We start from the raw sequence: 25,472 nt of genomic DNA on the forward strand, positions 1-25,472 counted from the left end.
CAGCTCACAATCATAAATTATATAACTTACACAGTGATGATACACCTTGATAGATGGAGTTGGATATTACAAGGAGTGTGGACAGAAGAATAATAGGGATGTCCGCTAAGCTAAGCTAGTTTCAAGGTAGACTAGCGGCAGCCCTGAAGTGCATAAATTTCACCGACATGAAATGACGATATCTGGCGTGTCGAACATTCTTCTGATGGAATACAATCTGCGATTGCCCCTATTGTTGTTGTGCCATATCGGATGTGCGTGGAAGTACAGTACAGGCGTAACATGTTTTCTCGGGTACCTCTCAATTCCTAGCAAACTGTATGAAAGCAAACGTAGATATACGTTTGCACATAGCAGATTTGATATCATATGATGCCAAAGTAATTGGGAGAATGTAAAGGACGGCACGCGTGTGAAATGTAGAGTCGAGCTCATTCTCGTAATACAAATGCGAGAGACCGCAGATCGAAAAGCCCATGTAAGTCTGCATATGCTGCCATAATTCTACTTTTTTCAGCAAGGAATGTCAAGCCATGTCATGTTTTGACAGCATTGATATGGAGTAGGTCCAAGTCTCTCAAGCACACTAGAGTGACCACAAAGAGGGCATAGAACTCAGATATATGACTCAGGTTCGTAACAACGAAACTTGAGCATTACGAGCCCAAAGTTATCAAAAGGTTGCGGATATTCTGAGTGTTCCACACCTATCTTGATTACGCGAGTTCCCACGGCCATGGTTGATGGATATTCCGAGGGAAGGGCCATTATTGTAAAGGTGGTACAATCAATAGTTTGATACTGGCCTGATGACCTTACGCATATTGAAGGCGGGAAGCGAAAACTCCGTCATTTGCTAGAAGTACAAGACAGAGCAACAGTGCCATGTAACCGTCATCTATTTATATACTATCAAGCTTTGAGCCGTTAGTTTGTATTTCTGTATGGCTTTTCCCCCCCATGTACATGGCATCACACAGTGGGATTCGACAAGCGCTACATATCGTTCGTCTATGCATGTCATCATAGAGACAACTTTGCTATATTACCATCTAGAAGCTCGCTGCACGATAAGTTCGGTAACTGGAATTTGTTCGTCGGTCGCAGTTAAGAGACGCCGTGTCACTCTCGGCCTTTTCGATGCAGATGTATCGCTGCCTTTCAAAATCCCCCAAGTCTCAGTTGACCATGCGCCATGAAGTCGGTATGCATTTGGAGGGAGACATTGCCGTTCGTACTCACACAGTACGCGCATACTAAAAACGACGCCTGCAACCAGAATGCTGGAACTTACAACCTGTGTATGCACATGAAGGGGCTCCTTACTGTCCTGTAGATAATCTTCAAGTTAATTGTCAACGTTACTTCCGGTCCGGCCCAAAACCCAAGCCTTCGACGGAATCGACTTTCCCTATATTTTTGGGTCACTGATTAGTTTACTCTTTCTCTTGGCCATGATATATCGTTTGGTGAATCATTTGTTTATCTGTCAACATGAACTATATTCAGTGTTAAAACTGATCAGTTTGGTGAATCTAGTCTCGTTATCTTCAGAGCATTTCGTTGTGCATGAAAGATGACCCAAACTTGCTAAGCCGTCGATAGTGTTCTGGCATATATAAATGCTTGTGGGCTTCCTCCACAACATTTAGATCACCTGATCCTGATGGATATTGTGGTGCACGTACCATTCAGCCCCCACCTTCTGTTACCTGTGGGAGGGAGATCAAACGCGCCAGCTGATGGATACAAACGAAACATCACCAGGATTATTATTGGACACAACTCATCCGATCTATTACGTGCTCGAACTTTGTAATTTCCTCATGAGACCTATGCGCTTACCCCGAGCCCCCGCCTGCCTTGAACTGTACCGCTTTAGACATACCCTTCCTTTTTACTTCCATTTCAAGCCGTGTTGCTCATCTTTACGCCTTCTCTTGAAGTTATTGCGTTTCCAAATTTACAAACACGATATAGACTTTCACTGGTGTTCGATTTCCTAGCGATTTCTCGTCTCGATGAATCAGCTAGTTTATAGGAGTCTACAATGAAGACGTTTCAAGATTTCGATGTTGAAGATACCAAGGTGGAGGAAAGAAGAAGTCTTCTTCCTAAAACCATCAGACGAGTTGAGAACGTAAAGGTTATTAGAGGTCCCCCCAAATGGCCAGGCCTCACTATTGCTACCATTTTGTTTGTCTGGTGGACATGGGCTGTCATATCAGATTCAGTCCGGTCTGGGGAACCAATATCTGATATTCATGAGAACAAGTACTATGAGTTTGATGAGGTCTAGAATTTTCTCTCGTAGTTTACGGACTCAGGTATCTGACATGTTTACAGATAATGCCGAGTGAAAAACTTAAATGGTATCCATGTTTTGACGTCCCTGGATCGAGGTTCAAATGTGCAAGACTCACAGTTCCTATGGACTATCATCGGCCTCTTGATGAGTCGGTCGATTACCCTAAAGTGCATATTGCATTAATTCTAATACCTGGGAATCATGCCGAAGATAAATTCTCTGAATCGCCGTTACTCCTGAATCCAGGTGGCCCCGGAGGCTCTGGTACATTGTTTGGCTTAGCAGCCGGATCATTGATACAAAATATTGTTGGTGGCGATCAAGATGTGATTGGATTTGATCCTCGAGGTATTGGAGCAACAACACCACCAGCCGATTGTTTCTCGTATGGAGGGACATATGATGGAGTGGGAGATGATCAGGCACGGGGAGATTACCACAGGCTACTCTTCAACATCGCGGGTCAAGCAATCGGTCTGGCTAATACGAGTTCAACAGCATTGCGACATCTTAACGCACGTGCAAAAGCTATGGCAAAATTGTGCGCGGAGAAGGATTCTCTGAGTGGACAAAGCAGTATTTTCCGACATGCGGGAACACCAAGTGTTGCAAGAGATATGATTAGTATCATAGATGCGTGGGATGATTGGACCTCCAGTATAAAGCAAGAATCGCCATATTCCGATATTGCCGATATCAATCTTCCTGATGAGAGAGAGCCAGAAAATGAACCCAAAGATGCAAGTCTAGAAACAAAGGGTAAATTAGTGTATTGGGGTTTCAGCTACGGGGTATATATCTTCAACCATATCATGATAATTACTGATTTTTCTAGACACTTCTTGGATCCACCTTCGCAGCAATGTTCCCGGATAGAGTAGGCCGACTTGTCCTGGATGGTGTTGTTGATGCTGATCATTATGTTGCACCTATTGTAAGTCCAACCGGTCACTACAGTCTTTTGTTTTTACTACTTGATCCTAATCCCCAATCTCAAATTTCGTTTTTATGTTTCATGTCGTGTATTTTTTGGGATCCCGATACAAAGTCTACCTCGCCTTTTCTCAATTTGCTTTAAAAATTAATCTGTGATAAGTGATACTGACTCCTCAATTTTGCAGTGGATCGAGAGTCAACGAGATGCAGACAAGGTGTGGTCATATTTTTTCAAATACTGCCACGAGGCGAAATCTGCGTGTAAGTTCTACAGGGAGAACGACAAGGTAACAGATATCGAGGAAAGGTTCGAGTCTTTCATGGAGAGACTGAAAGAGGAGCCGATATCTGTTATATCAAAGGACATCCTGGCACCATTGATTGTGACCTATTCAGACGTCAAATATCAAATTTTCATGACGCTCTACGCTCCACTGTATGGATTCCGAGCTGCCGCTGAATTGCTTGATGCCCTGGAACGCAACCGCGAAGATTGGTTTGAGTTTCTTCCAACACCTCTGTCGTACGATCTCGGGCTCACTTGTAACCATTCTCTGCCAAAGTGGAGTTATTTCAATGATGCACAACGAGTCATTCTTTGCAGTGACAAGAAGTACCCAGTAAGCATATTACTACACGAATTATTTTTTGAAATTCTAACTTGGCTTCATAGCTCAACCACACATACTCTGAGATTGAGAGCATGTTCGAAGATATGGAAGCCCAATCAGTATTTGCGGATGCATGGATGTCGCTCATGATACAATGTTCTGGATATGATATCCAAAGTATTGATCCCCCTATGCGATGGGACGACCACCCAGCACATAGGCAGAAGCCAATCAAGACTGCCTTTCCACTGCTTTATATTAGCAACAGCGCAGACCCTGTTACACCGTTATTCGCAGGAGTAAAGATGGCCACAAAGTTCGTGGACGCGGGCTTCTTTGAACAAGAATCTGAAGGACATTGCACTATAGCCGTGAAATCTAAATGTACCATTGAGAAAGTTAGGGCATACTTTCGTGAGGGAAAAGTCCCCGATGCCCCTAGGTTCAGAGGAAAGGGATTAGATTTGCTTGACGGGGAGTGGGAAAAGTGTCCCGCTGATGAATGGCCATGGCACGAATATCAACCAAGTGCTCGTGTAGCAAACGACGTGGAGGCAGCAGAGTTGGAGAGATTAGATGCATGGGGTGGTATCCGGGACGCTTTTGCCCAAATTGATCTTTGGGGTGCGAGGGAGTTCAGAAGATTTGACATTGCCTTGTGATTTAGCATATATTGAAATATTAGCATAGCGGGAGTTGGGAGTTTGGCGGGATAGGCATATAAATACTGATTGAAGAGCGGCTCGCTCTTCGTCTTATTTCAGTAGAACTGCCTGAAAAACTATTGCACAATCGAACTCTCGGTGTCTTTTTGACCTCAATAACAATTCAGATATTGAAAAGCTACGTGAGGAGTGGATCTGGAAATACTAATCCAAATCTCATAATTGGTGGAAACTTGAAGCAATGTCACGTGTGTATTCATAGAGTGTGGTTGAGAGTTGGCATCATCAAGCAAATAGGAGGGAAGGTGGAGGAACAGAAGAAAGAGGCACGAGAGGTTCATTGTCTAGGCTTTTCAAATTAGAATAAACTTCTGTGCTCATGTTATTTTGTATTCATCTGGGTAGGCTCGAGGTAGGTAAGTGGGTTCATTCATGTTTGTAGTCCTGAAGTCATCTTAGAGCCTCGCACAGACCAACTTCACACTCCACTACGGCGACCTAGATCGCCCAAAAAATATTTCGAGATGGAACCAAAATATTGTCAGTGGCACCAGTATTTTTGAATCCCACTCAAAACACTCTTTTTTCTTTCTTTCCTCTAAATCTCACATTCAAGATGCCGGCGTTTGCGAGATCAATTACTCCTTTCTTCCAGACAGCACGATCTGCGCTGCGTCAGGGTAATGCTGTCAGTCCTTTACAGCATGCTTTGAGAAGACAAAATGGAGCTGCTGTGATCAATGCTGCTCGCTCATATGCTACCGCTTTCGAGCGCTCGAAGCCGCATGTTAATATTGGTATGGCGTCTGTTTCTACATGTATGCCACCGGGCGTTTGCTAATTCTCTATAGGTACAATCGGTCACGTCGATCACGGAAAGGTACATCATAGCAATCTCGAAAGCCCCGCAGAGGCAAATAAATGCTAACTGGATCATGATTTTATAGACCACATTGACTGCCGCTATTACCAAGAGACAAGCAGAGAAGGGAATGGCCAGTTTCCTCGATTACGGTGCCATTGACAAGGCTCCCGAAGAGCGAAAGCGTGGTATCACCATCTCGACTGCCCATATCGAATATGCCACTGAAGCCCGCCACTACTCCCACGTCGACTGTCCCGGTCACGCAGATTACATCAAGAACATGATTACTGGAGCTGCCAACATGGACGGAGCTGTTATTGTCGTTGCTGCTTCTGACGGACAAATGCCTCAAACTCGTGAGCATCTTTTGCTTGCCCGTCAAGTCGGTGTTCAAAAGATTGTCGTTTTTGTCAACAAGGTCGATGCTCTTGAGGACCCTGAGATGTTGGAGTTGGTCGAGATGGAGATGCGCGATCTCCTCAGCACATACGGATTCGAAGGAGAAGAGACACCTATCATTCTTGGATCCGCCCTTTGCGCACTTGAGGGCCGCAGACCAGAAATTGGAACCGAGAAGATCGATGAGTTGATGAACGCAGTTGATACCTGGATCCCAACCCCACAACGTGACCTCGACAAGCCTTTCCTCATGTCCGTTGAGGATGTTTTCTCCATCCCAGGTCGTGGAACTGTTGCCTCTGGTCGTGTCGAGCGTGGTGTCCTCAAGAAGGATTCCGAAGTCGAGATTGTTGGAAAGGGAGACCAAGTCATCAAGACCAAGGTCACTGATATTGAGACTTTCAAGAAGTCCTGCGACGAATCCCGTGCAGGAGATAACTCCGGTCTTTTGCTCCGTGGTATCAAGCGTGAAGATGTCCGCCGTGGAATGGTCATTTCCGCCCCAGGACACACCAAGGCCCACACCAAATTCCTTGTCTCCATGTACGTTCTCACCAAGGAAGAAGGAGGACGCCACACTGGGTTCCACCAAAACTACCGCCCACAAATCTTCATCAGAACTGCTGATGAAGCTGCTGCTCTCCACTTCCCCGACGGAACTGAAGACGCCGATTCCAAGATGGTCATGCCAGGTGACAATGTCGAGATGCAATGTGAGATTGAGAAGCCTTGCGCTTTGGACGTTGGTCAACGTTTCAACATCCGTGAGGGAGGAAGAACCGTCGCTACTGGATTGGTTACCAGAATCATCAAGTAAATCATTTAATGCATGAAAACAGTAGAGACGAGTTAAAAGGGTTGAAGTATAACGTGTATGAAACGGAAGAGCAAAATACAATGCAAACGCATCGTATAAATGAAGTCCAATGACAACGAAAGGGAAAGGTGGAAAATTGGGATGGGAAAGAAAGGAAGATTATGAAGAAATGGATCTTTTATTGTATATTTGAATAGCGAGAAAGGAGTTCGTTTATTCAATGTTACACATGTAAATTTTAAACCCTTTCTTTGTAGATTACAGCAATAGCTGGGTGGCTTTTTAGCGAGAATCAAAGATAGAACTCCTCTCATTTCTGCCTTCGAGTGATGGTATCTTTTGATGCACTATCAGTCTACTCACAATGTCTAACACATGCATAGCACGTCATTTGAGAATGTTCTTGATTCGTACGAAGCTATCTAGCTTGAAAACGGATGCATACTGAACTCCACTATTTAAAACCCAACCGCCTTTGCTTCATATTCGCTCACTTCGTATGCATTGCAGACCATATATGCCAGTCTCTTTGCTTTTGTAAAACCATAGACATAACAATGCCAATGTCATTCGTCGCTATCTTCATCGTATTCGTCTTCGTCATCAGTCATATCATCAGCATCATTAGTCAAATTTACATCTCCTCCGCTCCGCTAAACGGAAATTAATCTTTTTTCTCTTCCCTCAGTGATTTCAACTGTGGTTCAAAATCCTTCTCCACCCATTCAAAATAGGTTCTCCATGTCTGATGTTGGCTGCTTTGCGCACCCATGCCTGTGCTCGCTGATGGAATTCGAGCATGCAGATTCAGCGTTGAGCGAAGAGTGCTCTTGGTTGCGTCATCTTGCTTCTCGATTTCTTGCTTGACAGCTGATTCCTTCAATTTGACCGACAAAGTAACGCGGAAGCAATCTGCGATCGCATCGAGCCGTCGAGCCGTCTCATCAGGATCTAAGATGACCAACTTATTTAACATCAGATTGCAGAGAGATCGGATGTCGTGCTCATCTTTCAAACCGGCGATAATACGATCGTAAAAATCGAGTATGTTTATACGTGAGAACGCGGTCTCCATAAGAGCATACAAAGTTTCATATGCACTCTATAACCTGTATTAGCTATGCATCACTAAAACTATAAGGAGTATCTTACCTTTCGGACCTCTAGACCATCATCGACCTTATGCTTGAAAGGTCCCATCATTACCTCGTGAATCAACTCTTCCTTTATTACTGATTCATTCATAACAAATGGAAGTAATTGGTTGAGATTGGGGTTGATGAGATCTGCTTTGTTGTGCGCAGCAGCGTTCAATGTAGTCAGTGCCAACCGACGGTTCTCCAACTCGGTATCAGTCAGCATGACCTTCAGCATATCAATCAACATGACCTTCAGCACTGAATCAAGTGAGTCATCACTATCAGATAATGTGTAACGGATTGCTTGAATAACCATGGCTCTAATGGAAGCATTTGGATCTGAGAGATAACCCTGTGAAATCATTAGCGGATGCAAATTCAACATCTTTCCAATGGCAACAAACCTTTAATTGTGGCATAAATGCCTTAGGATCAATCATTGTCAAACGACCAATGCACTCTGCACCAACAGCCTTGTTGTCCTCAGCTTGCGAAGCGGCAAGTAATCTTTCCCAGAGAGTAGTAGTGTGCTGGGTGATGGCAGTGGGGTTGTTGCCAGCTTGCTGAAGTATTTCCTTGATAGAGTGTAGAAGCAAGAATTCATCTCCACCTTTAATCATATTCAATATCTCTGGGAGATACAAAGATGTGTCTCCAGCTCCTGCGCGTCCTAATGCGATTGCTGCAGCAAGAGGAACTTTGTCATAAGAGGATTTGAAATGAGCTGTGAAAGTGGATGGGTTCAATGGCGATTTTGCACCCAACTGTAATCCAGCTTCTCCAAGAACAGCCAAGGCTAAGCATTGTCTAGCTTCATCTGAGGAGGAATTTTGTAATTCGCTCAAGAAATTGTCGAGTGTGACTCCGACTGAGGATCCTCCAAATACCAAAAGCGTGCCAATAGCTTTTCCTACGACTGTAGAGTCTCCGCGAGTACTAACATCTCTCAATAAACCAGACATTAAAGGTTGACCAACTCCTTGTTTGCCGATATTGGCGACCAAGAGAAGGACAGCGTCAAGTACAGCGCCACTCAATGACGAAGTCAATAAGCCGCAAAGAGCAAGGTTTAACTGGTCAGTAACAACAAGCTTTGCTTCATCCATTACCAAAGTAGCCAGTACTAGAAGCGCCGGGCCTAGAAGATGAAGATCAACTGTGGTTAAAAGCGGAAGAAGCGCGTCAATAAGGCCTTGGACAGTCGGAACGTCGAGGGAACTTCTGGCTGCCGGAGAAACGATAAGATTCTTCAGGGCTCCAAGACTTGCACCGCGAAGCGATCTGTTGGCCTTTCGGAGTTGCGCAGCAAGCTCTAGAGAGACATCTCGAATCCATGGTGGCTGCAGTTGGCCTTTAGTGGTGGGACCGACCTCAATTGAACCGACAGCAATGGTTTCAATAGCTCTTACAGCAGCGAGGCGAGTAGTTTCATTCTTTAGTCTATCACTGAGCAGAGTGAGAGCAGAACTTCGGTTAGTCTCTGAGAGAAGCGATAAGCCTTCGGGACTTGCTGTGCGAGCGAGCATGATACCTAGAGCATGTATAGCACGTTGACGAACTTCAACATCTGCATCGGTAGCGGACACGCGATCGACTATCACTTGGTATAATTTCAAAATATCTTCTTGCTGACTTGACTTCGCCGGCTTCGATCTTGGAGGTGTCAAAGCCTTTACGAGTTGTTCGGCTGTACCGACAGCCTCACCAGAAATCTTGTAAAACCTATCATGTACAGCTGACGCTACACATGGAATGATTTTAGGCAGGTGTGGCTGTAATACGCTCGAAGAATGAGTTTGTGCAATATCACCCAATAACTTGAGAGCAGCAATTCGCAGGGTATTTGCAGTGGCCGAGGCAGCACCACCGCTAGTAGTTGCAGTAGACGATGAACCTCCCGATGTTTTGATGGAATCTATGATGGGGTCCACAAGTTGGCCGAAGTGTTCTGAGAGCCCTCCCACCTGAACTGAAACCATACCATCCAAAAGGTTGATGAGAGCTTGCTTCGTTGGAATGGAGCTCGTCTTCAATAATCTCACAATACTCTTTACAATCACAGGGGTCAATCTTGCCAGGTCTGTTCGGGGACCCGAAACAGGTAGCGGCTCAATAGTGGGTGACGTCAGACCAGCAGATCTGGAAATGAATGATCTAGTATCAAAAGTGGCTGACGCAGCACTCTCTCTTCTGCGCTTTCGACTTGGGGGCGCTTGATTTGCATGACTTAAAGACTCATCTGGCGAAAAGTTGACTAGGACGCCCTCCCCAGTTTTGCCAATTAGACATGCCATGGTAGCAATAACTTCAAGGCGAACGTTCTCTTCTCGTTCATTGAACCTCTGAATAAGAGTTGGGGCAACTTGGGCATATAGAGTTCCATCCTCAAGTAGATCACCACTACCTCTAGTTGAAATTAAGGTATAGAGAGTTTTCGCGGCACATCTTCGAACCTTCCAGCTTGCGTCATCATCATCGTCGTCAAATCCAGCGTCCGCCTCGAAATCATCGTCATCATCGAAATCGGCCATGTCATCTTCATCAGATTGAGTTCCCCCCATTTCGTCGTCATCATCGTCGTTGTAATTTGGATCATACTTCAGAAATCTGAGAGCTGCTGCGATTGTTTCTTCCGTATGAATTCGCATTTCTGCACCACAAGAAGCTAGAAAGCCATCCAGTGCCACAAGTGCAGATTCCCTTACATCGTCCAACTCCGGGTTACTTTCACCATCTTCCGCGGCGTTTTCAATCTGATCTTGAAGTTCTTGCTCGCTCAGCGCAGAAAGCACAAATGGCGCAAGAGTTTTCAAATAAGGACCAAACCTCGAGGGTATGGATCTAGCCATCGATCCGAGAATGGTAATGTATAAACGTCTCTGCACAGGTGTCAAGTGCGGATTGCGAAGGCACTCGATGATATGAGATACAAATCCACTGAGATCGGAATCTGTCAGGTACATAGCAAGTAGAGACACTGCAACAACAGCCCGCTTCTTGACGACAGAACTAGCTTTCTCAGTCTCTAAGATACCGATAACTAAACTTTGTAGTGCTTCAACTTCGCTGTGCTGCAAAAGAGGGCCGAAGCATCTTGCGACTTCTATCAAAACATCAACAGCATCGGAGTCGATTTCGCTATTTGTGGAAGGATCTAGCATTCCTGGTGGGGGGTTCGGAAGGTTTTGGCCCTTATTTGGTTTTTGAGCTACGACACGTCCGACTAATCTTGGGATCAAGACCCTGCTAATAGCAGAATATGCTTCGAGCACATCTTTTGAAGGGGTAACACCGCTGATCGGTCTTGGTAAAGTGATGACAACCGTTCGCAGAGCCATAGCAGGTATTGAGTTGTCAACCGAATTTTCAGTTGTTAATGTCGAAAGTCTCTCGATTAAAGGAGCAATTATATTGCTGGGTAACTTCGCAACAAGGGGAGCAAGGCTGTTTCAAGTCAATTGAATTCTACGAAGATAGAGGGATGTTGGCATACTAACCACTTAATGGCCAAATTTTGTACCTCTCCATTTTGATCATCCAAAGTTCTAATAATACCATCCACAGTCTTTGCAGCTGTGTTGTAATCGTGGTGGAGGAAATCCGGTTTTCCACTCTCCAACACCTGGAAAAGATCGTTCAATGACATGAATCTATAATCTGGATCCACATCGTGAAGTTTTGGCAACAGAGATGCAACTGTTAACGAAGTCGGATTGACGGTTATCGAGCTGGAAGCCATCTTCACTATGGACCGGCAGGCCTAATGACGATAGCTAGAAGGAGAAACGTGTGTTAAGGCAATATCAAACCACCATTTGTATTTTGGAGACACTCGTACTTATTTTGATGTTGGTTTTTCCAGTTTGATGCGGGCGTGAATGGGAGGAGCCTTGAGGAAGTAGAGCTAAGTTAGCTTATTGCATTGGATGTTACTTCGAGTTTGAAAATCCAAGATACACAAGCAAGAAAGTGTCAGGAAATGTAACAATTATTAACTTACTTGACAAGAAGGTTATTGAGAAAGGGTTATTTGAAGTCGTAAAGACAGTGACAATGTACTCGTATGTTGATTTTGTTTGTAAAGTTGATAGATAATTATTTAAGTACCTAGTGTAGGTAGGTAGTATCGGTCCTTGAGGTGACGGAAGAAGTAGTGGGGGTTGAGCTAGTACGTAGGCGGTTCTAGCCATAGGAAGTGGGAGATGAGCTTAGTCAGTCTGAGAATTATTGCCTCAGGATACAAAACAGTGCGGAAGCTCCACTTGCACCAAGCTTTGCTCCAGAGAAGCTCCAATTAGACTCAGCTGGCGTGATCATTTGCCAAACTACTAAATTGCCAGGATTTTTTCGGAACTCCAATTCACTCAATAAATATTGTATTACCTCATAAAGTACCTACCTACATTTCCTATCCTTTCTCCCATATATCAATTGACAGGTATATACAGCTGTTTTCTCAAGCTTTATCTATCATTGAAATTGTTACTGATAACGTTTTATTAGATTACTTACACCTGCCTTTCAATCTTACCCCTCCGATAATGGCATTCTCACGAGCAGCTATTGTGCGCAACTTGCGCAACATCCGAGCACGCCCTCAATTCAACCAAGTCGCTAGAAGAGCTTATGCCAGTGGGGGTCATGGACAGGCAAAATCGGGTGGTGATGCCGTTTGGTATGTTTTACCTTGTTCCCATTGATCTTAACATTCTTGAAAGTATTCGTGAACTAATACGTCATACTTCAGGGCTGCCGGAGCAGTAGCCGTTACCATCCCATCGTGTTGGTTCCTGATCTCAAACAAGCCAGAACCTGCTCACGGTCACGGTGGACACGGGGATAGCCATGCACATGAAGAGCATGAGGAAGAGAAGGAAGAGGAGGTAGAGGAGAAAGAAGAAGACAAGCCAGCCGAGTCTGAAGAGAAGACCGAGGAGAAACCCGAGGCAAAGACTGAGGACAAGGAAGAGCCAAAGGAGTCCGAGAAGAGCGAAGAATCCGACAGTGATGACGAGGCTAAGGAACAAGACACACCAGCTACTTCCGATGACGAAGAGACTGTCGGAGAGACTGACAAGAACGTCCGCAAGTCAATTCCTGATGCAAAGGGCGGAAAGAAAGCTCGATCAGAGAGCAAGGCCGCCATAAAGCAAGGCGAGGATAACTCAGAAGCAAAGGAGGGAGAGCCCTCGGATAAGGTATGTTGGTACACGTCGAAGGATTGTATCCGAGGTTAACATTTCTATTCCAGGCCGCTGCTTCAAAGGAGCCCCAAGGCAAGAACACTCAATCTGGCAAACAAGAAGGTCTTTCAAACACCGATACAAAACACTCCACCGACATTACCAACGACCCTACCAAGAGTAAAAAGGGTGAAGGTGCTCCCGAGACTGCCAAGGTCAAGGGAACCGTCGACCCAAACCGCCCCCAGGTATAATCTAAATTCAATTCGAACTTATGAAAAAGATTGTGCATCCTCAATGCTTTGAGCTCACGAGAGATACAGTCTTTCATTGGAAAGATATGAGCCATGCTAACGATGATCCCAGTCTGAGGAAGAATCTGGTTCTTAAATATTCATGCCCATGATCTCGATTGAGATACAATAATGTGTCTTTTGCCCCGTCGTAATGTACATAATGTATCAAAATCCTTCACAAAAGCGTAATGATAGATTTCGGGGGGAATTATCATGAAATTCGGTTTCTTCCTCTTGTTTCTTCCGCAATGTGCGCATCTCTTCATGAGTTGATTTAAATGCCATACTGGGGCGAATGTTCTACTGAATAGCTACTGGTGCTGTAGTTGTGTTGGATTCGAGAGTGGGAAGCAAATTTCGATAATGAAAAGTTTTTTTGACTGTCTAGTGTCGGAATTCCATGATTCAAAGTTCAAGTGAAAGTCGTATTCGAGGAGCCAAATTTAAGTGTCACACCTGCCAAAGTATCCATCAAATCTAGGAATAGCAACTGCTAGTAAGTGGTAGACTGCGTAGAAGGAGCGACAGAACCCCAGTGTTTATTGATGTATACTTCACCCTTTCACTTTTGTACTTTCACCCAAACATCATCAGAATTATTATCTTCGCCATTGAATCATTACTATAATAAGTGCATCGTAAGTTGAGAATTCCGTACCACGTTACAAACTATTACTAACCTGAATGAACAGGCTCATTCATAAATATCGCTCCAATGGCTATGGCAGCTCGCCGTGAGAAACGGAAGCTGGCCAAGAATCCACCAGTCACGAAATATAATTTGGATCCAAATACTCCAGTCCATCGACAATCACTTGCAACTACTGCTATGGTTGAAGCCAAGCAGCCCGCAATCACTCCCCAATTGCGTTATGCCATTCCCGATCAACCACAAAGATCGGAGCTATCTATGAACAGGAACAAGTCTGAGCATAAAGGGCAAAGTGATTGGATGGTTCCGTTCTGTCATCACCCCGAGGGTGATCACACAACTGCCTTGGAGGGATTATTCGTTCCTTGTCTTCTATATGGCAAGAGTCACTGGCGATTGAAGAATGTAGCTCTTGGCCGAGATCCGCATAATTTCAAGTCTTCTGACGGTTGTAACTCAATGTGTTGGATCCATGGTGCCTTGACAGCTGCTTGTTGTTTGTCGAGTAAGTAAACACTCGGGTCAATATTCATGGCTAACCAGTAAAAATAGTTGGTCTTACTCTTATACAGCGTGCCCGCATTCGTGCCCAATACAGAATCTTAGGGTCTATGGGGAATGATGTTATCAAATCATGTTTCTGTGGTCCATGTGTTATGATACAACATGATCGAGAAGTCCGGGCTAGAGAAGGTGCTTCAGGGCTAGCGAGATTCCCCAATGAAGCACAAATGTCTTGGAAACAACCCAAACTTTCACAACCAATGAAATATGTCTCGCAAAAAGCACCTTCGGCCGAAAATCCTGGCATAGAAAACAGGATATTCAATCATGGAAGGCGTTTTACGAATTCTGAGCTTCAAGAGGTACCTGCAGTAGCTTTGAGTATCAGTGAACATAGCCGTCAGGGCTCGAATTACCAGAGCACCGATCAACATTGTGAGATGGAGGAATTGAGAGATCATATGCTTATGGAGCCGCATAGGAGGGCTATCAACTCTAGCAATGCCGGTGCCGCTGTTGATGGTACTACATCTTCAACACAGAAAACCCGAGTAAGTTCAGAGAGACTCAGTCTAGGCAGTATTTCCAGTTGTAGCACATTTGCTATTGAGCCAGATTCGCCGAGTCCTTCAGTTCACGGAAGTTATTTACGGGTCAAAGGTTGCGAGAAGCTCTCTAGAATGCCAGCAAGAGGAAACCTCTCTTACGTTCATGACTTCTCTGATTACTCCGCTGCCAAGATTGTATTGGATCATTATGCGAAAGAAGAAAGACTCTTGCAGGAGAAAGGGACTGTCCGATGTCCCGCCCACTTTCGTGAAGATAAAGAGAATCTTCTGCTGCCCGCCTTGGATGATCTTGTTGTACCATCCACCACATCCTCTGGTTCAAGCACTGTTCGGCAGCATACGTTTAAAGGAGATGTTGATGAAATGCCGCTTTCCGAGCTTGCCAACCCGCGTCGCATCGATAGCTGCGCTGAATCGGTGGATTCCGCTTGGTTATTGGATACACCAATACAACATCGAATCACGAGTTGTTCCATTATGCCTAGGAATCCGTCTAGTATCCAAAGGTCAATAAGGCAACACCGAATAGCAAGCTGCCCTGCTACACCTGGTACTCCGGTTATTAGGACCCCCGAAAGCCCTGCAGATAAGAATCGCATGCTAAGTTGCACCGTCGAGACCGCACCTACATCAAACTCACCTTCTCCGGTTATGCAAAACAACTACTCAGCATCTATCATGGATATCGTGGATGATTCCAACCTCTCAACTCCTCTTATTCAATATTCACAATACGGACATCTTTTAGACGAGAGTACTCTCGAATCCGGCTCGCCTGTCTCTAGATTATCATCGGGATCTCGAGCTTTCAGTTGTACGGCGATCAACCCTGTTTCTCGTGAGCAACACTCCTTGGAGGGTTGCCCCGACCTTACTGGTGACTGCAGTCCTATTACAATCAGACAACACCGTATATCGAGCTGTTGTGCTTCGATCCCTTCTGGTAGTATGACTCAAAGCAATGGAGATGGATCTCATAGGTTAGAAGACTGCAGCTTTAGGACTGGATCTTCTACGCCTATTCTCACTAAGCCGTATAGATTTGCAAGCTATGCAGCTGATAGTCCTCAATCAAGTCGTAAAAGCTCAGCGGTAATGGCTCACTTGATGGAAGATGGATGTCTACTTTCTGGAGTTGCAAGCCCTGTCAAGCAGCATCGTATTACAAGCTGCGGTGGTAATGCCAGTGGTGGAAATTCGACGAATAACAAGAACGAAAACGGCTATATGTCATCGGGCTCATCGACTCCTAACCCACGTCAGCATCGGGCCGTAAGCTGCATCGCTTCTACCGTCATCTCGGAGTGCGACGAGCATTTACTTGATGATTGTGAGTACGATTCTAAAATCAGCACCCCACTTTTGCAACACAATGAGATAGACTGCGATGTAACTTCAGGGTCGGGAGAAGAACAGGGACGCCTATTGGCAGTATTGGAAGAAGAACGGGAGCACTTACTAGAAGATTATGCTGCAGATTCTGGCCTTTCCACTCCTCTCCGACAGCATCGAATTTCAACTTGTGTCGTCTCTAGCCCCTCGAGCAACAGAAATTCAGTGGTAAAGCAGCACAGAGCTTCTAGTTGCCCCTCTATAATGCCGGCTGAGGGTAGTCAACCAAACGGCATATCTCATGATTCTCTTCGACTTCCTCGTGAACCGCTCGTCGGTACCAGCGATAACGAGCAATCAACTCACACAAACTACGAGGATTGTCTACACAGTCTGGATGACTATATTGCTCCAGCCGACACAGCGAAAATAGAAGCTAGTGCAAGTCAGGACACCGAGTATGAAGAATATAGCACAAGGATTGCTCGAAATTTCAACGACCAAAGCTCTGAGTTTAATGAGAAGTCCACTATCGGAAAAGAAGGGAGTCGGAGACCCAGACTCAACGATTTTGCGTCACACGAAAGCGATGCTCGATTTACACTTGCTCAAGTCCTTTCTTTAGATCAAGAGAAACCCTTCATCGGTGTGACTCCAATGGACGGAGATGGAACCATGAGTATGGCGAGCCGGAAAGGCAGCGTAACGCCGCCAGCACCATTTCCATCGCCCGCTGCTCCTTATCCCTCGCCGATCACTCCATTGCATATTTCTGGCGCCTATCCGCCATCTATCACGTCTTCGAGCCTGAGGAAAGATAAAAGGAGATTTCCTTCGGAACAAAGTTCGGCTGGGAGTGGGTTTGCTAGTTATTTTGGATTCGGTAGCTCGAAGAAGACGTCATCAGGGTTGTGAGTGGCCTCTGTTGATCTTTTAGAGATTGCCACGGCGCTGACATGCTTATAAGAATCGATGATGTTGGCGGTAATACCGGTGGAAGAATTGAGAGTGGAAGTGCAGGTAGAGTTAGGAGTTGGGGGCTGTTGAACAGGTGTCAGTTGAGGAATTGGAGCTGGAGGAGTTTTTGAGTTGAGATTACTCGGAGACTGCAAGAATTGGAGCGGATCATATCGTTATTAGTGGGTGCTATGGGTGATATTATTCGTGATGGGGATGTATATAATATCCATTCCGTTACATTCTTTTTGTGGGTTTCCAAAACTGCCATTCATACATACATACACAGCTTTGAATCCGCAAAATTGGATTTGAATACTAGAGTAGAGATGACAGAAAGGAAAGACATACTTTAATAAATTCATTCGTTATCAGAATAACATTTTCCCGGCTCACTTGAGCAGTAGAAGATTTGGAAAGTGGATATATGTGATGCGTGTACACAAGGAGGCTGGTAATTTATCGAGGAGTTGGCAAATTCCAAGAAAGAGCTTATGCACGACATACATACGCAGTCCAGACCCATCTGCAGGTCACACAAGCATATGCCCTGCATCGTACTCCATATATACCCCATAACCTAGAGAATCCGTTTCGCAATCCCATTCATGACATGCAAGTTCGTAGATACCGACCTACCTACTGTGTATTCATTCGGATTCGCATTCGCATTCACATTCACATTCATATTCATATTCATCTCACTTGATTGTCACCTCAAAAACAGGCGCCCGAGATATAATTTGCAAGTCTTTGCTTGCTTCACTCGCTACTGACTGACTGACTGTATGGATGGATTCATTCTAACATGAACACGAAGATTTTCTTATTACATTTAAAATTTTGATTTCTTGCCTCCCTCCCTTCCTGCCTACATGCCTGCCCGTCTGTGTCTGTCTTTATGAAACCAATGAATACCATGCTTCCCCTTCTCTGATGAAGATGACTGGCAACGCAGCGAATGCAGTGCCAGATCAAGATAAGACAAGAATGGACTGTGAAAGAAAGTAGGAGAGATAAAATTACAAGAATTTCTTCCCCTTTCCCTCCAATTTCCCCGCGCGCCTTGCCTGAATGCCCATTGGTTGAGATGTGTGTAATGTGAAAAATTGCCAGATTTCTAAAATAATCTGGTATGATGTGGTATGTGAAGATTTCCTCGACCTTCCTGTGTTGAAGGGTTTATCTTTCCCTCCTTTGCATTGTGCATTTCGATTGGAATTGTGGGAGAGGTTGACGTTGGTATTGGGTAGTGGGTAGATTATAAGTGGAGTTTACACAATGTAGAAGGAGGATGAATGGTGGTCGCGAAATCGGGGATTGAGGTTGATGGAGAGATTTTTGGGGGCATAAAGAAATAAGGTATTCGATTCAAATCGTAAGATTATAACAGCAATCTAACCGACGGATTGGTAAAGGAGAAGAGGTTCGCCAACATTTTCGATTTCGGGGATTGTGCATTTGAGGTCGAAGGCTTTTGAGAGGACAATCTTGAAAATCTACAAGTGGGTGTTTTGTTAGTTGACGGTTTGGTATATAAGCAGTATAGCGTGGATCGCAAGCAAGTATGTAAGAATGAAATATAGATGGTCTTACCTTTTGAACGTTGATGCTATGGCTTGTACTACTAAAAATCAGACTTGCGCGCATTGCTTTTGCGAATCTTCGAGCCTGATGTCGCATCTGTCAGCATGCCTCAAAACGAAACAAAATCGAAGAATTGGTAAAACTAACCTGATTTGAGATCTCCTCCTGATCTTCTCTCGGAAAGTTCACAAAATGATCGTATTTGGTGCCGACCAGGAACGGAATCGCGGTCTTGTTAAAACCTCTCCCCTGCCTATACCACTCCTTAATACTATTCAAAGTACTCTTTCGCGTCAAATCAAACATGAATAATATAGCTACTGCATCGTTGCAAACGAGCGGTAACATATTCACGAACTCTCTCTGTCCTCCCAAATCCCATATTGAAAATGTAATCTCGGTATTGCGTATAGATATAGTTTTCTCCATGAAGTTAACACCCAAGGTTTGAATGTAATCTTCGTCCCAACTACCTTCTACATATTTGACCATTAAGGAGGTTTTGCCAATTTGAGCATCCCCTACCATGCCGACTTTAATGACGACACTATTCTTCGAGCCCCGTTGTTGCTGCTGTTGCTGATCTGTACTCGCACCTGAGCCCCGTGAATTTTGTTCTTGATATGCGTTGCCATAGTTGCCTTGACCTGACAAACCTGAAGCCGGGCGCGAAAGTGACGCGGGAAAAGTCGTGGGAGGGGTAGCATATCGACCATTTGTAGGTTCTTCTTGTGGAGGTGACGCGGGATATTCTTGTGGATATTGTGATGGGGTTTGGAAATCTGCAGATGCAGACGCAGAGTGTCGACTGTTATGCGTTGGCGTATGTGCTCTCTCCTCCATTCCGCCCATAGCATCGTCTTGAGGTGGGTCAACTCCCTGATTCTCGTATGTGATTTCGGCGTCCATCGAATCTACTGCGTCGTGAAATTGAGCGGGAGAGCTCACTGGTAGAGTGGTAGGATCCAGGTTGACTGATTTATGGGTAATTATAGAGATGAATGAATGTGTAAGGTTACCTATGATTCTTTATAAGGGTGAGATCTCGAATTGGCGGCTGGAAGAAGGAGATCAACACTGGGATGTTATGGTAGATCATTCACGGCTGATTGTAGAGTAGTGTAGTGTAGGTAGTGTAGTGTAATGTAATGTAATGTAGTGTAGTGTAGTGTAGTGTGTAAGTTATTTTGGTATCAAAAATTGTTGACGAATCTATAACTGCCGGAGATGAGGACCACCACGATGAAAGTCAAGATATGAATGACTAATAAGATTCACGGAGAGATTTGAATTGTATTTTGGTTTGGACGACTGAAGTTATACCTCATGAGAAATATCCAGGGGGTTTCTAATAAGCTTGGTACGAGGCCAGAAGACAAGGCAAGGCAAATAATTGTCATGCGGTGGTTCGGCGCTTGGGCGTGCGAAAGGCAACTCGGGCAGGTCGACCAGAGACACTTTACTCCGTAATAAAGGTATCTACCCAGGTAGGGAGAAAGAGAGGTGGAGGGAGGGAGGGAGGGAGGGAGGGAGGGAGAGGGAGGTAGATGTTCCCTTCTCTTTCGACGCGTCTTCCCCTGAGAGTCCTTTGGGTTTGTTGTTGATGTGATTGTGATTGTGGGAAAAGAATGGAGTTGTGTTTGTTTATTATGTTGATTGATATTGTCATCAAAATATTGAAGAAGAAGGAAAAGAGACTTTATTCCTAGATACACTTCGACCAGTACTTTGTCTTCCAATTAGGAAAGTTATAGAGTCTACTTAAGTAGGTATTTATATTGTGTTTGTTTTTATTTTGTGTCTGTGTTTGTATTTGTGTTTGTTTTTGTTATTGTTTGAATTTTCACTTGTAGTTATATGTGTATTTAATATAAGTCAAGGTCATTTTATACATACATTATATAGAACCATATATACGAAGTATACATATTATCAGCCAATTGACATTCTTGCTCCCTACGATATTGATATTCAGATTCCTTTTCCTCAGGTGGGGGTTTCATTCAATTCAATAGCTCGCCATTGGGTTCCCTCGTTGTCCTCCCTCCTTGTCTCCAAAGACAGAGACAGAGACGGAGACAGAGACAAGAGACCGCCCTGGTTTTTTTGTCGGCTTTATTTTGGGACATTTCTCTGATTGGCTCAATCTCTCGTGGTCCATATCAGCAATCCTCATTTTTATCATCTCACACCTCTCTTGCACTCTATTGATAATTGAATTAATAATTCCTTGACTAAAGCTCAACTCCACCCCAAATTTCTACCCCTCAAACACCATTTACATATACATATAATGGCATCAATCGCAAGGAGTTTAAGGCCATGTGCCTCGAAAATTACATCCAGCACATTCAAGACGGTTCCGTCATGGAGATCTTCGTCTTTGGGAGCTGTTCGAGCTTTCTCAGTATCTAGAGCTGGTGAGTTCATCTTTTTATCCAAGGTGCTCCGACCACCGGCCTATGTCATAGAGATTTTATGCGCAGAGTGAAGAAGTTGAGCCAATGTTGCCTGCGGAGTGTGGACAAGACTTTGGAATACTCGCCTTCTTATCACTGTCATGGGAATGTCTATTAAAGTTCGATTCTACCCATTTCATACCATACACCCCACCGATACTGACATTTTCTCTCCCCTACCGCAGCTTTCAACAAGAAGTATACCAAAGACCACGAATGGATTCTCCTTTCTCCCGATAACAAGACTGGCACAATCGGTATCAGTGACTATGCCGCACATGCTCTCGGTGACGTCGTTTATGTTGAGCTTCCCACCGTCCCATTGGAGGTCAGCGCTGGTGATGCCATTGGTGCCGTAGAGTCTGTCAAGAGCGCATCCGATATCAACAGCCCTATCACTTGCAAGATTGTGCAGGCTAACACGATGTTGGAGGAAGCCCCAAGCACCATCAACAAGGGTCCCGAAGATGAAACAAGTGCCGGAGGCTGGGTTGCCAAGGTTGAAGTTGGGGAACAAGGAGTGAAGGATTTGGAAGGGTTGATGGATGAGAGTGCTTACAAGACATTTATCGAGGAATAAGCAGCGGGATGGGGGTTGGTACATGACGAGAAACGAGGCAATGATTGCATGGGCAGGCGGGGCATAGCATAGACGGGGGATTCAACTCAACATTGATGAATGTGTATTTGGGAATGGAGTTTATTCAACAAACATAAGGGTTGGGGGGAAACGACACTGGATTAGCTACATTTATATATGTATGCAGCTTTTAGCCTTCTTGGAACATATTTGAAAGCTATTGGTGGTCCAGCCAGTCAATCTATGTAAAGAAAAAGTTTACTTTTGTAGCGCATGTGCCCGTGAAAAACAAAAATCATTCGGGGGTTCAACTATGCATTACCACCCTCCTTAATGACAGGTCGATTGAGGTTGATGGCCTCCAGTATTTTGGCAGCACCCTTGCTAACCAAATCTTGAGCAAGAGACCATCCAAACTCATCAGCATCTTTTGGTGTTAGGATCTCCTCCAGCCTTTCTGATTCCACACTCTCTGTGCCATCAAGACTGACAACGATAGCCTTCATTAACAATTTCCCCTTTTCGATCCAGGTCGTCTCAACCCCGATTGGCACACTGCATCCACCCTCCAGAGTTCTCATCAAACTTCGTTCTGCCAACCCTGCCAATTGAGTCGGTTCATGTTGTAACGCAGAGATCATCGTGCTGATTTCTTCATCGCCATCTCTGACCTCCAAAGCTAGTGCACCTTGTCCCACAGCATGCAACATACCGCCACCCTCTGTTTTACTATCCAGATACTGCGTGATCCTCTCTCCCCAACCCATTCTCAACAAACCCGCCGCCGCTAAAATCAAACAGGAATACTTCCCATCATCCGCGTCCAACTTGTTCAATCTAGTTCCAATGTTGCCTCTCGCGTTCTCAAACTTCAACTCGGGGTACTTCCTAGCTATCTGCGCGCTTCTTCTCACACTACTCGTTCCCACAACGCTTCCTGCTGGTAGCTCTGACAAGCTCTTGTAGTTGCTTCCTGCCTTCATTATCAACGCATCCCGAGGATCCTCTCGTTCAAGAATTGCACCAATTATACATTTGGTTGGTAACTGCGTCGGCATATCTTTAAGACAGTGAACCACAATATCTAACTTCCTGTCCAATAATAAAGCCTCAAGTTCATGCGTCCATAAACTCTTTGCGCCGAAATCATGCAGAGCAGTTACTTGATTCTTGTCGCCCATCGTTTCCAACTTGGTAATCTCGAAGTTTAAATGGGGATGAGCTTTTTCGAGCGCAGCTTTTACTTGCTCGGTTTGCACCATGGCGAGTGCGGATTTGCGTGTGCCGATGTGAATAGTGGCTGGCTTTTCATTTTGGGATATCTCGCGTTCGGATTGGTGGTCGAGGGCGCGGAGGGGTGCAGCGTCTTTGGAGGACTTTTCTTGGGTACTGGTAGTGGGGTCGAGAACGGAGCGGGAGGATGTAGATTCTTTTTGTTCGTGAGTTGCCATTTTGAATTGGGTAAGAATTGAAAGTTACTGGAGCTTTCAATTTGGATCCGGGGTATAGAGGTATTGGAGTTGGGAGGTAGAAGAGCAGCTGAGTGTTGCTCCTTCATAGAGGGGGGTATTTCTGTGAGCTTACAATCCACTAAACCCCTCTATTGATAGGGATATTGGTTCCACTACAATATGTATCTAGTTCAAGTGGAATTCACCAGGAAACACGAACATAAAACCACAACTACAATCACAACTACAACCACAATCAACCATTACTTTTACTGTATTCACCACTCTTGGGTAATCGAGTTGAAACCCAATGAATGGAGGACAATTGTTCTACTCGATACAATATGAGACAAGACATTGTTTGACACCACTCAAGTCATGTCTGAAAAGGAGAAGAAACAGATTCAACAATGATCTGTCTGACACATCGGTCATGAATCTCACATAATATTTCTACTAAAATTGGAAGTTATCCATAATCAAGCAATAAAAGACGCAGTGTTTGAAGTTAGACCTGCCATATGTATTGACTCTAATTGTTGATAAGCACAAATGTTGAAGCATCAAAACAATCACCCTTCACCGATTCTCATATCTATTACACCCTTTCATTCTTTCCTACGGTTCTTCCGTAATTTTCTTCGCAATTTCCAAGACACTCTCAAATTCTCTTGCATCCGCGCGGCCTAGACCGCACTCTGTTGCGATACCAAAATCTGCCACAACTTCACTCGCAGATTTAATTCTTAATTTCGTTCCTTCTAGGTCATCCTGATGTAAAACTCCCAAGTACAACTCTGTATCATTCTTCTCCAGATTTTTCAATGGTTCAAAGTACCCTCGATCAATCCGGTCTTTTGGTACAGGCATATGAATCCAATTGACAGATCTTCTCCTTCTTGTTCCAGTCAAGACTCGATTCGCAATATCGACTAATAGGCTCATGTCTTTCGGTTGCGTGAAGTGTTGATGTCCAAGATCACCGTAGCAGAAATGGAAGCCCAGTTCGACGGATGGATCTATAGCATCTGCTAATTCGAGGACACGGTTGACAATACTGTCTTTCAAAGCCATGATCCACTAAAGCGTCGAGTTAGTACTCGTTTAGAACGGTGAAATAGGAAATGATAGAGATGCCAATAAGTTCATGAATACTTACGTGCGGTGGAGGCGACACAATTCCTTCTAAAAATGCGAACTCCACAGCAACATCCCATTGTATAGCCAAATCTTCTGCAGGAATCTCATTTTGGATACGACCAACAGCTTTCAGTAAAGCCTTTGCATAAACTGGCTCAACTGCTTCTTGATAAGCCGGCTCTATTGCTACATGAAGAACATTGATAGGTGTAGGAAGCGAAACCTGGAATTTCACCCCGTTCGGTATAGTACCACTATCCCGAAGTCGACAAAAAGTAGCATACGAGTCTATGGCAGCATCATCATATCCAACAGGCATGAGTTGGATCTTCTCAGGAGAAATGGGAATAGGGCCTGGATCCTTGGCCAAGGAGAAATACAAAGAGCGAACCAGATAAGGGTATTTATAGAACACGCTTCTTTGCCAGAGGACGAAGTTCCCTCTGTTACCGGGCTCACCATCGGGGATATGCTTTAGCTGGGTTGGAAATGTAGCATTGAGTGTACGGTAAACCGTGGGTGTGTCAGGGAGACAGATACTCCCCACAAAGTGCACATTTTTGCCGGAAGGAGATGCCATATCGAAAGGTTCGCAGTTAGTGCTACGTAGGGTAAATTGTCCAGAAAAGAGATGGTGATGTGAAAAAGCACAAAAATAAGTAAGGGAAGCCGAGCTAGCTTTATGATTTGGAAAGAAAAGGATTGATACAGTGATATCATCTCAAGCTGAGCGACGGGAACCTCTTATATAAATTATTTCACATTCAAAATCTGCCTCAAGTACTACATTTGGGAAGCAAAGGAATACAGCTTAACCAGTACAATGAGTTGGAATACAACCATTCAATTAGCGGTTCAGCAGCAGAGTTACATTGAACAATTGTACTACTCTAGGAAAAAGTCCCCCAATTCGCGCTTCTTTAGCTCAATGTTGCAAGCTGAGCTTGATTGAAAAGGGTCTAGAGAGGGAATCTCCAGCATGGAGTGACTGGAAAAAGCTGTTGACATTGAATGGCACTGAA

At 44.6% G+C, this 25,472-nt stretch overlaps 9 protein-coding genes across 9 annotated transcripts; 5 read left to right on the plus strand and 4 right to left on the minus strand.

Annotated features, from left to right (window-relative positions):
• The first annotated feature begins 1,788 nt into the window (after nucleotides 1-1,788).
• Nucleotides 1,789-5,076, plus strand: EAE97_000728 (uncharacterized protein). The gene is made up of 5 exons (XM_038871238.1): nucleotides 1,789-2,293; nucleotides 2,347-3,099; nucleotides 3,144-3,242; nucleotides 3,430-3,864; nucleotides 3,918-5,076. Exons 1-5 carry the CDS (start codon nucleotides 2,051-2,053, stop codon nucleotides 4,515-4,517), a joined length of 2,130 nt encoding a protein of 709 aa, XP_038738599.1. The 5' UTR covers nucleotides 1,789-2,050; the 3' UTR covers nucleotides 4,518-5,076.
• A 60-nt stretch (nucleotides 5,077-5,136) lies between these two features.
• Nucleotides 5,137-6,983, plus strand: EAE97_000729 (uncharacterized protein; the record flags this gene model as incomplete). The annotated part of the gene is made up of 3 exons (XM_038871239.1): nucleotides 5,137-5,317; nucleotides 5,372-5,400; nucleotides 5,468-6,983. The coding sequence occupies 3 exons, from the start codon at nucleotides 5,137-5,139 to the stop codon at nucleotides 6,599-6,601; spliced, it is 1,344 nt and encodes a 447-aa protein (XP_038738600.1). The 3' UTR covers nucleotides 6,602-6,983.
• Nucleotides 6,984-11,794, minus strand: EAE97_000730 (uncharacterized protein). The gene is made up of 6 exons (XM_038871240.1): nucleotides 11,741-11,794; nucleotides 11,579-11,629; nucleotides 11,238-11,513; nucleotides 8,145-11,184; nucleotides 7,754-8,092; nucleotides 6,984-7,703 (listed from the first exon to the last, which is right to left on the minus strand). The coding sequence occupies exons 3-6, from the start codon at nucleotides 11,477-11,479 to the stop codon at nucleotides 7,266-7,268; spliced, it is 4,059 nt and encodes a 1,352-aa protein (XP_038738601.1). The 5' UTR covers nucleotides 11,480-11,513; nucleotides 11,579-11,629; nucleotides 11,741-11,794; the 3' UTR covers nucleotides 6,984-7,265.
• Nucleotides 11,794-13,313, plus strand: EAE97_000731 (uncharacterized protein; the record flags this gene model as incomplete). Its single annotated transcript, XM_038871241.1, has 6 exons — nucleotides 11,794-11,814; nucleotides 12,133-12,178; nucleotides 12,244-12,415; nucleotides 12,488-12,938; nucleotides 12,992-13,171; nucleotides 13,290-13,313. 6 exons carry the CDS (start codon nucleotides 11,794-11,796, stop codon nucleotides 13,311-13,313), a joined length of 894 nt encoding a protein of 297 aa, XP_038738602.1.
• Nucleotides 13,314-13,934: 621 nt separating this feature from the next.
• EAE97_000732 (uncharacterized protein) lies at nucleotides 13,935-17,191 on the plus strand (the record flags this gene model as incomplete). The annotated part of the gene is made up of 2 exons (XM_038871242.1): nucleotides 13,935-14,376; nucleotides 14,424-17,191. The coding sequence occupies 2 exons, from the start codon at nucleotides 13,935-13,937 to the stop codon at nucleotides 17,189-17,191; spliced, it is 3,210 nt and encodes a 1,069-aa protein (XP_038738603.1).
• Nucleotides 17,192-18,630: 1,439 nt separating this feature from the next.
• On the minus strand, nucleotides 18,631-19,729 carry EAE97_000733 (uncharacterized protein; the record flags this gene model as incomplete). The annotated part of the gene is made up of 3 exons (XM_038871243.1): nucleotides 18,631-18,732; nucleotides 18,830-18,904; nucleotides 18,968-19,729. 3 exons carry the CDS (start codon nucleotides 19,727-19,729, stop codon nucleotides 18,631-18,633), a joined length of 939 nt encoding a protein of 312 aa, XP_038738604.1.
• Nucleotides 19,730-21,113: 1,384 nt separating this feature from the next.
• Nucleotides 21,114-21,859, plus strand: EAE97_000734 (uncharacterized protein; the record flags this gene model as incomplete). Its single annotated transcript, XM_038871244.1, has 2 exons — nucleotides 21,114-21,240; nucleotides 21,465-21,859. The coding sequence occupies 2 exons, from the start codon at nucleotides 21,114-21,116 to the stop codon at nucleotides 21,857-21,859; spliced, it is 522 nt and encodes a 173-aa protein (XP_038738605.1).
• Nucleotides 21,860-22,170: 311 nt separating this feature from the next.
• Nucleotides 22,171-23,310, minus strand: EAE97_000735 (uncharacterized protein; the record flags this gene model as incomplete). The annotated part of the gene is made up of 1 exon (XM_038871245.1): nucleotides 22,171-23,310. The coding sequence occupies one exon, from the start codon at nucleotides 23,308-23,310 to the stop codon at nucleotides 22,171-22,173; it is 1,140 nt and encodes a 379-aa protein (XP_038738606.1).
• A 618-nt stretch (nucleotides 23,311-23,928) lies between these two features.
• EAE97_000736 (uncharacterized protein) lies at nucleotides 23,929-25,030 on the minus strand (the record flags this gene model as incomplete). Its single annotated transcript, XM_038871246.1, has 2 exons — nucleotides 23,929-24,390; nucleotides 24,470-25,030. 2 exons carry the CDS (start codon nucleotides 25,028-25,030, stop codon nucleotides 23,929-23,931), a joined length of 1,023 nt encoding a protein of 340 aa, XP_038738607.1.
• Nucleotides 25,031-25,472: the final 442 nt, after the last annotated feature.

Source organism: Botrytis byssoidea, assembly GCF_014898295.1.
Source record: "Botrytis byssoidea strain MUCL 94 chromosome Unknown BBYS_001, whole genome shotgun sequence".
NCBI lineage: Eukaryota > Fungi > Ascomycota > Leotiomycetes > Helotiales > Sclerotiniaceae > Botrytis > Botrytis byssoidea.

Coding starts and splice junctions, on each gene's coding strand:
- EAE97_000728 (XM_038871238.1), top strand. CDS start 2,051: ATGAAGACGTTTCAAGATTTCGATGTTGAAGATACCAAGGTGGAGGAA. Junction 2,294..2,346: donor AGTACTATGAGTTTGATGAG/GTCTAGAATTTT, acceptor ACATGTTTACAG/ATAATGCCGAGTGAAAAACT. Junction 3,243..3,429: donor ATCATTATGTTGCACCTATT/GTAAGTCCAACC, acceptor TCAATTTTGCAG/TGGATCGAGAGTCAACGAGA.
- EAE97_000730 (XM_038871240.1), bottom strand. CDS start 11,479: ATGGCTTCCAGCTCGATAACCGTCAATCCGACTTCGTTAACAGTTGCA. Junction 11,185..11,237: donor CAAAATTTGGCCATTAAGTG/GTTAGTATGCCA, acceptor GACTTGAAACAG/CCTTGCTCCCCTTGTTGCGA. Junction 7,704..7,753: donor ATGGTCTAGAGGTCCGAAAG/GTAAGATACTCC, acceptor TACAGGTTATAG/AGTGCATATGAAACTTTGTA.